Consider the following 10,000-nt stretch of genomic DNA (forward strand, 5'->3'; position numbering starts at 1 on the left):
AGGTTGTAATTACCTCTAGAGGCCCGAGTCACCCTATTTGTCGTCGTGACAGCCTATACCTATCCGGAGTTCATTACATCTTACTTAATAAGTTATCTGTCTTACATAGATCTTCATCTCTGTACGAGTAACGATTATGGGAAAATTGTTAACCGTTAGCCCCGTTACATTAGGAGGATAGCTATCATTGGGTGTTACGTTATTTCCACTCTTAATAATATTTTAATATTTTAAGTCCTTTTTTTATTTCATTAGGATAGATAGGAAAAAAATTATTTGCTAAACGTATGAATATTATGCATGATTTCCTAATTTAAAAAGCTCCATCCTAACTAGAACATATTTTTCTACATTCTCATCACGGGGAAAATTATGCTTAATTTATGCCCAATGCACAAACCCAACCAGCTTTCGATTCTTTGCATTTAGGTTTGATGCAGAGGAAATATGGATTTTCATGTTCTGTTTCCTAAACAGATTTAAGCCTTTTTCAGCTCTGCTGTACATGCTCCATTTTAATTCAGATAGCCCAAAGGATGTCGCTGTTTCATTTGAACCTTAAGGTATAAGTTGGAGTCATGGATAGTTTAGATACACTTATTGTATATAATTCCTTTTGGGTGTAAGTTATTCCCAAGTATACCAGGTATCATGTTTCATGTTATAATACACCTGTGCATATATATATATATATATATATATATATATATATATATATATATATATATATATATATATATATATATATATATATATATATATATATATATTTCTATATATTTCTATATATATATATATATATATATATATATATATATATATATATATATATATATATATATATATATATATATAGTAACGTATTCAGATGATATTATAATTCCGGCACTCATTCTCACTGGGCGCTTTTCATTCTTTCAAACACGGGGCCAAAATTCCCACAAATACCCCTGTATATCCTATTTGCTTCTAATTTATTTACATTTACTTACACTCAAAGGGAATTGTGAATATGGAGTTCATTACCTTTCCTAGGTTTCGAACCTGTGACTGTTCACTCTTATTTAGAGATAACATTGCCTTATCTATTCTCCACCAACCTAAACATTCCCCATCTAAGAATAATTATCTGTCCCGCTTCGATGAACTACGTGCGTCTAAATCATTATCTAACTCAACTATTGTTGCACTGAATCTTGCAACTATTTTCTACGAAATGTCTGTCCCGCCATTAATGATAGACCGGAGGATATTTCCACTGCAAAGCCAGACAAACGCCGACAGCAAACATGGCCTCATTAGCAAACGAGCCTTGAAGTAACAGCAGTTTGTTTCGTTCTGTCATATTCGGTAAAATAAAGGAGAGAGTTGTGGAATGAGGATTTTTTTTTTTTAGGTTGAATGTCTGATATTATTTTTTGGAAGATACGAAAGACTTCATCTAGCAGATTCGTATTGTGAACCGTCTTTCGAGTTGTTTTTTTCATACGGAGACGGGAGTGTATACTTGCTGTTTTTGTTTCTTATGGGTGATATATAAAAAAAAAAGTCAAGTGGGAAGAAGGCTATATGAATACACATGCACACACAAACATATGTATATGTATGTATATATATTTATAAATATATAAATATATATATATATATATATATATATATATATATATATATATATATATATATATATATATATATATATATATATATATATATGTATGTGAATTTTATTACATCACCGTGATTCATATACAAGCATTAAGCTACAAACGTCCTTTCATATCAATTCACTCTACCTCAGGAATAATATATTTTCATATATATGTTACCCGAAGGGGAATTTTTAGTTGATATTAAGTTCGTCGTCTCGTGGGCTCAAACCACGGAAGACAAAAACTAAGGACTACAGTGATGCGAATTTTAACCACACGGCCAAGGTAGAGTGAATTGGATATTAAAGGACGTTTGTAGCTTAATGCTTATATATATATATATATATATATATATATATATATATATATATATATATATATATATATATATATATATATATATATATATATATATATATATATATATATATATATATATATATATATATATATATATATATATATATATATATATATATATATATATATATATATATATATATATTCGCCACTCTACATCGTTTCTCTTCTGATCAGAGAGAACACGCAACCTTTAGTCTGATCGATATCTGAATATGTTATCGTATTTTAATACCAGGGGTTGGGCTTAATATACCCAACCCCATAGAAACCCCATCCTAACCATCACCCCAACACCGAGGTAATGTGTCAAGCAAACTCTCTCTATAAAAAAAAGGGAAGTAGAAAAATGTACTCAAATCTGCAAATAATTTTATTCAGATCTGAAAGGCAAATCAAAGGATGTTCCGAGTAATACCATTTTCTGCAGTATGTTTCATTTAATTCTATTTCCCTGAGGAATCATCAAAGTAACAAGCAGTGATTTTAGAGTTATTCCGAATCCGAATGACTTTATTTTTATTGATCGATGCAATAAGGTCTTAAAAATTCTTTTGATGACTCTTCTTCTTCTTCTTCTTCTTCTTCTTCTTCTTCTTCTTCTTCTTCTTCTTCTTCTTCTTCTTCTTCTTCTTCTTAAGAAGTTTCCTCCTCTTTTACTCAGCTGGGCGTTCACAGACGTACCTAGAATAAAAAGGTAAAAAGAAATCTTCAGGAGTTGCCAACTTTAAAAAGACGAAGAAAATCAATCTCCCCCAGAAATCGCTATGTCTCACTACGTGAGAATCTTGTACGTAAACGCGTTCGTTTTGTTTCTGTGAAGATTCTGAAGCTCAAACTGATATTGGGAGGACTGAACAAAATATATCGTTTAATATTATCTTGAAAATACGTTGAAATGTTTTCTCAAATGAGGAAAGGACCCCGTTGACTCGATTTGAATCTTTTAAAAATGAACTCCTTTTAGATAGAGTTAATAGTGAAATTGGATATATACCCGTATATATATATATATATATATATATATATATATATATATATATATATATATATATATATATATATATATATGTATATATATAAATATATTTATATATATATATATATATATATATATATATATATATATATATATATATATATATATATATATATATATATATATACTATATATATATATATATATATATATATATATATATATATATATATATATATATATATATATATATAGTGTGTGTATGAGTGTATGTTTCTAGCTTCAATTTTTTTGCCACATCTAAATAATGGGAAAAAAGCACGTTAAAAGAAGAAGGTCTAAATGATGGAGCATGATGGCTTATCAGATGACACATTTGATGGTATAGTACCTTAATTATTATTATTATTATTATTATTATTATTATTATTATTATTATTATTATTATTTATTATTATTATTATTGTTGTTGTTGTTGTAACCGTCTGTAAACATTATAATATAAAATTAAAACGGGCTGGAGAAATTCCTTTTAATATAATTAAGAAATCTGTTCACTTGAAAAGGATCCTGGGCAAATGTTAGTAAACAAAGCCTAATAAATTTAGCCTTCCAGGACCAACCTCCGTTCGTTGTCACAGTCCTCGTCGTTCCAAGTGTACCCGAAGGATTTCTTCATCTCCACACAATCCTCGGAGCTTCCGATTCCTAGGATTTTGCCATCATTGGGTTCTCCTTTTTCCCACCTTGAAAAAAATATTACTTGTGAAAGGACTTTAATTTTATTTTTTTGACACAGTGAAAATTGGACAGATTATTATTATTATTATTATTATTATTATTATTATTATTATTATTATTATTATTATTATTATTATTATTATTCAGAAGATGAACCCTATTCATATGGAAAAAGCCCACTAAAGGGACCATTGACTTGAAATTCAAGCTTCCAAAGAATACGGTGTTCATTCAGAAGAAGTAACGGAAGGTAATGGGAAATACTGAAAGGGGAAATCAGTTATTGGAAAAACAAACAAATTAGCAAATTATTAAATAAATAAACAGGTAAGTAATACATTCAAATACAAGTAGAATTTGATTATGGGAACAGGGTAGTCAGACAAATACACAAAACACATATTAACAGGCAGCACATACATATACAAGCTTTATTCAACACCTGCAGATGCCGTGGATGTTGGACTTCGTGACAAATGACTTTGTAATATAATGGCATGAATGAAACATTTGTATGGCTGTGTAAAGAAAGGGGACGATTGACTGACGCATTATAAAAGGAAAATAAATTAAGTGGTGTTGCGTTGGCTGCAGGAGTTAAAAACGAAACTGGCTGTGTAAAGAAGTGGGGCGATTAACTGACGCATCATAAAAGCAAATAAATTAAGTGGTGTTTCGTTGTTGCAGGAGTTAAAAACGAAACTGGCTGTGTAAAGAAGTGGGACGATTAACTGACGCATCATAAAAGAAAATAAATTAAGTGATGTTGCCATGGCTGCAGGAGTTAAAAACGAAACTGGCTGTGTAAAGAAGTGGGACGATTAACTGACGCATCATAAAAGCAAATAAATTAAGTGGTGTTTCGTTGTTGCAGGAGTTAAAAACGAAACTGGCTGTGTAAAGAAGTGGGACGATTAACTGACGCATTATAAAAGGAAAATAAATTAAGTGATGTGTCATTGGTTGCAGGAGTTAAAAACGAAACTGGCTGATTAAAGAAGTGGGACGATTAACTGACGCATCATAAAAGAAAATAAATTAAGTGATGTTGCCATGGCTGCAGGAGTTAAAAACGAAACTGGCTGTGTAAAGAAGTGGGACGATTAACTGACGCATCATAAAAGAAAATAAATTAAGTGATGTTTCGTTGGTTGCAGGAGTTAAAAACGAGTCAGGAAATTCTACTGTGAGTATTGTGGAACAGCCCTCCAGAGGATGTCGTGCAATTGCAAGTCCAAGCGAAAGTGCAATGAAATACTACCCTAATATTATTTTCCTTGCATTTTTATACATTTTATGTAATTGTTAATTTATTAGTCTATTTTTTTAATGAGTGAGTGGGATCTATTTCTGTATTTCCCCTTATCTCTTCTTACTTCTTCCTAATGAACACTATATTCAAGTCAAAGGCCCCTGTGGGCTTGTTCCATATGAATATCTTTCATCTTCTGAATAATAATAACAATAAATTGTAATCTCATCGTGAAAAAATTATGGCAATATAAAAAAGTTGCGAAACGACCTTTCGGCGTTAATTTTATTACAGTTACTTATGTACCAATGGTAAGGAAGCCTTTTCCTGATCTGACCAATGACAAGCTGTAAATCCGGGACAGAAAAAAACCTTACGTTTTATTATATTGTTAAATGATGTAAGGTTTTTTCTTACAATTCCATATTCCAACCAAGCATTGTAGTTTTGTTTTCCCCGGACAATTATTAAATAAAGCGAATGCCGATAAAAAAGAAACGCACTGGATGAGAAGATAAAAACAACGACGCCAGGAAGGTGGAACTACTGAAAGGATTAGCTCAATAGAACTTGGTACAAAAGATTAAAAGCAGAAAATACCCGCGAATGTCAATGGGAGATATAAATGAAAACCTCATCAATGCAAATTTAATCATCAACAAGGCTTGAAAAATGAATGGTCACTGTACATCAAAGTACAGTTAGGAGTTGTCTTTGTTAACGCTCAATTAATGCAGCGTGTCTTTAGTCAGCATTCAAAACCAGAACTTTTGAAGTCGCATAACAAACCCATTTTCAATGACGACTCTCTCTCTGTGGCTTTGGCCGAACTCGTCAAAAAATCCCAGCCTGACATTGGGAGGTTACTGAAGCGCGCACTCGAGACAACAGAAAACGGAAATCTGATGATTATTGCGACTTACTTTGTGTACTTGACGTCACTGCCATCTTCCCAGACAAAGACTCCCTCTTTTTGCAAGTCGTCGAGGCCGATCCATCCGCTGTCATCGAGAAGACCTGGAGGAATGATTAAGTGACAGCTATTAAATGATTTAATAGAGGATTGTTCCTTCTCCTCCTCCCCCCGCGTACTTCTTCTTCTTCTTCTTCTTCTCCTCCTCAGCCTCGAGGGTAGGGGATGCGTTTCTTTCTTTTGTGGTTATTTCATTAGACAGGGAGTAACGATGAACTTTCTTTTTCATGAGCACGTTATGTGCTGCACATTATATATATATATATATATATATATATATATATATATATATATATATATATATATATATATATATATATATATATATATATATATATATATATATATATATATAATATATATATATAACTCGATAAGGTTCTCAACATGATTCATTGTCAACTTATATATGAACCATAATTCTTACTCATTCATGCAGATCCTTACATTCTTAAAAATTAGGCAATCCTTCATCTTCTTACTAATTTGGGCAATTCTTCACCTTCTTAATAATTTAGGCAAGCCTTCACATTCTTGATAATTTAGGCAAGCCTTTACATTCTTGATAATTTAGCCAATCCGTCACATTCTTATTAATTTAGGCAATCCTCCACATTCTTATTAATTTAGGTAATCCTCCACATCCTTATTAATTTGGACAGTTCTTCACATTCTTATTAATTCATTCAATGCTTCACATTCTTATTAATTCATTCAATCCTTCACATTCTTGAAAATTTCGGCAATCCTTCAGATCCTTAATAATTTAGGCAATCTCATATTTCTTACTAAATTTAGATCGTCTTTCACATTCTTCATAATTTAGGCAATCTTTCTCAATCTTAAAAATTTAGGCATTTCTTCATATTTTTATAAACTTGGACAATCCTCCACATTCTTATTAATTTAGACAATCCACATTCTTACTAATTTAGGCAATCCATAGTCTTACTATTTTAGGCAACCCTTCACATTTTAAGAAATTTAGGCAATCCTTCATATATTCATAATTTAGGCAATCCACATTCTTTCCATGTTAGGCAATCCTTCATACTCTTTATAGTTTAGGCAATCCTTCACACTCTTCATACTGTGGGCAATCTTCACATTCTTACAAATTTGGGCATTCTTCACATTCTTATAAATTTAAGCGATCTTCACATTCTTATAAATTTAGGCAATCTTCCCATTCTTACAAATTTAGGCAATCTTCACATTCTTACAAATTTGGGCAATCTTCACATTCTTACAAATTTAGGCAATCCTTCCACTCACCAGCGACGAAGTCCTGTTCCTTCTCATTGGCAATGGAGGTCAGCTTGGCACCGAGGGCGTCGCAAGCGGCTCGGGCATTTCGCCAGCTTGCCTTGGTCTCACTGGCCTTGTAGCAGGAGAGTTCGCGCTGCTCCCAACCCTCCTGGCAAGTTGGAGGAGCAGTGGTTGTGGTCGTCGTGGTTGTAGTGGTGGTAGTTGTGGTTGTGGTTGTTGTGGTTGTGGGCGCTGGGTCAGCTGGGGTGCTGCAGAGGATTCTGCCAATGGGACGAATGAACGTCAGAAAGACCAACTTCTTATGGTTGCTGGACGATGTTGTAAACACTCAAGATGAAATTCACAATGTCTCTTTTATTGTTTATCCTTTACTTCTGCATTTCGTTTTGTGTGAAAATCTTGAAATATGGATTTATTGCTTAGAATTTTATAAATTCTATAGTCATTAGGTTTGAACGATTATCTTTTTTATTTAGTGTTGCTGCTTAATAATAGAGAAAAATAAGAAAAAAAACTTTTTTTGTTATTTTGTGCTGCCTCACGACGAATTTATTCTGTTAAAAATCGTCCAAATTGAACGATTAAATCTCTGAGGCTCTCATTGTTTTATTACAAACGTGCTGGTAAGCAGTGAGTCAAAATATCTAAACGGAATCTTTTGTTTATGATTCATCATTCAGTCCTAACTCTCGGTAAAATTTCAAGATTAAACTTATTTAGGCAAAAAACGCCCATGATACATTTCAGAAAAGATATGTGTATCGAGACCTCGTAAAACGACAGCAAACGCCGAACATCAACAGACAGCAAGAGTCCAGCACTCCAGTTCACCTATTAATTTATCAATATTTTAATTTATCTTTCTTTTCCTTTCCTATAAACTGATCTCTTCTTACTTTTCGTCTTCTGTAACTTCTTTCAAATGAACAACATATTCTTTGGAAGCTTGAAATTCAGGTCAGTGACCCCTATTGCCCTGGTTCCATTTGAATAGGGTTAATTCTGAGTAATAATAATAATAATAATAATAATAATAATAATAATAATAATAATAATAATAATAATAATAATAGCGCACTTAATCCTCTTACCTGTTTTGCTCATAGCAATGATCGTCGTTCCAGAAGAAGTTGTAGTTCTTCTTCATTTCGACGCAGTTTTCTCTTTCACCGAACACCCAGTATTTGCCGCTGTTGTCTGGTTGCCCATCAGCCCAGCTGGAAAATGTATGTCATTTTACACTATTTTCATGTTATTATAGGCATTCACCATGAATGCATGAGTGTTTATTCATAGACATTTATCAGGCATCTTAATCTACTCTCACTGTCGACATATATATGGTTATAATCTCTTACTTAGTAAAGGCGAGGGGGCTGCCGTCAGCCCAGACATATTTCTCGCTGTTCTGCAAGTCATTGAGACCAATCCAGGTGTCTGAGTCCAACTGACCTAGAAAAAAAAAAACATAAATAATCTTATATTTTCCCCAAACTGTTTGATATAAGGTATGTGTTAGGTACAATACATGTAAAATTAAGAATATACTAGTTGAGACAGAAAGACAGACAGACAGACTGAAAGACAAGACATGCAGTTAATAATATATATCCTTTTGTAGTTTCATTTCCTTTTTTCCCAAGCAAATTTTACATCATAAATTTTATAGAACTGAATAGATCATCAAACACCATACACAAAACCAACAGACTTCTGAATCAGGTGGATTTCTTTGAATAATATTTAATTTAGGCACCATTCACTACGCACAAGAAACCCGAGAAACTCACTAGCAATAACTGCCTGCTGAAGAGACGAAGATATAGTAGCGAGGGATCCGCCCTTTGATTTACAGAAGTTCCTCCCTTCAGACCAGTTCCCCTTCTTGTTGGACAAGAGGAAGCATGTGGACTCGACCAGCGACCAACCATCTTGGCAAATGAGCCCAGGTGTGCTGATGACTGGGGGGATTAGGCAAGTCTCCTGTCGCATGATCTCTGAAATTGACAAAAGAGCCCTTTTTATCATATCGCCAAATCCCTGAAATTGACAGAAGAAAGTCTGTTTTTTTCCACATCGTAAAACCTTTGAAATAGAAGAAGAAAGTCTGTTTTTCACGACTTAAAACCCTTGAAATTGACAGAAGAAAGTAAATTTTTTACAGCGCAAAATCTCTGACATTGACAGAAGAATGTCTATTTTTCCACAAAGACAAACCTTTGGAACTGGCAGAAGAGTCTTTTTCACAGCTTAAAATCTTTGAAACTGACAGGGGAAAGCATATTTTTCATAACGCAAAATCTCTGAAATTGTCAGGAGAAAGTTTTTTTTTTTTTTTTTACAACTTAAAATCTTTGAAACTGACAAGGGAAAGTATATTTTTCATGGCTCAAAATCTCTGAAATTGACAGAAGAAAGTCTATTTTCTTTACAAAGTGAAATCTCTTAAATTGACAGAAGAAAGTCTGTTTACCACTCGAGACTGTTCAATTTGGCCAGATTGACGCTGGGAGTCCCATTTCAATGTAAATGTATTTTTATGACATTTTAAGAATGAAATAAACAAAATAAACAGCAGATCCCAATTACCACAAGACCCACCTGCAGGAACAAGCTCGCAGGAGGTCAAGAAGCCTTCACTGAAAGTAAGCTTTACACGAAGACCGAATTTATCTTCCAGTTTGGGAATACGTTTCAGCAAGACTCCAGTCAGTGAATCCTGAAAAAGGCGTTTCATGCTGCTTTTGAATGACAAGCAATTAACTATCAGTAAAGAA

The 10,000-nt window shown here is 32.9% G+C and overlaps 1 protein-coding gene across 1 annotated transcript in view; it reads right to left on the reverse strand.

Moving 5' to 3' along the window:
* LOC136852196 (macrophage mannose receptor 1-like) overlaps positions 1-10,000 on the reverse strand; it is a 21,652-nt gene that overhangs the window by 10,644 nt on the left and 1,008 nt on the right. The window contains exons 3-10 of the mRNA XM_067126641.1: positions 9,825-9,942; positions 9,014-9,220; positions 8,582-8,675; positions 8,315-8,440; positions 7,230-7,483; positions 5,905-5,998; positions 3,612-3,734; positions 2,670-2,693 (exon numbers count right to left, since the gene is read on the reverse strand). Of these exons, the coding sequence (XP_066982742.1) occupies positions 2,670-2,693; positions 3,612-3,734; positions 5,905-5,998; positions 7,230-7,483; positions 8,315-8,440; positions 8,582-8,675; positions 9,014-9,220; positions 9,825-9,942 (1,040 nt within the window). The remainder of the gene's footprint in view (positions 1-2,669; positions 2,694-3,611; positions 3,735-5,904; positions 5,999-7,229; positions 7,484-8,314; positions 8,441-8,581; positions 8,676-9,013; positions 9,221-9,824; positions 9,943-10,000) is intronic.

The sequence above is a fragment of the Macrobrachium rosenbergii genome, chromosome 25 (genome assembly GCF_040412425.1).
Source record: "Macrobrachium rosenbergii isolate ZJJX-2024 chromosome 25, ASM4041242v1, whole genome shotgun sequence".
Taxonomy (NCBI): domain Eukaryota; kingdom Metazoa; phylum Arthropoda; class Malacostraca; order Decapoda; family Palaemonidae; genus Macrobrachium; species Macrobrachium rosenbergii.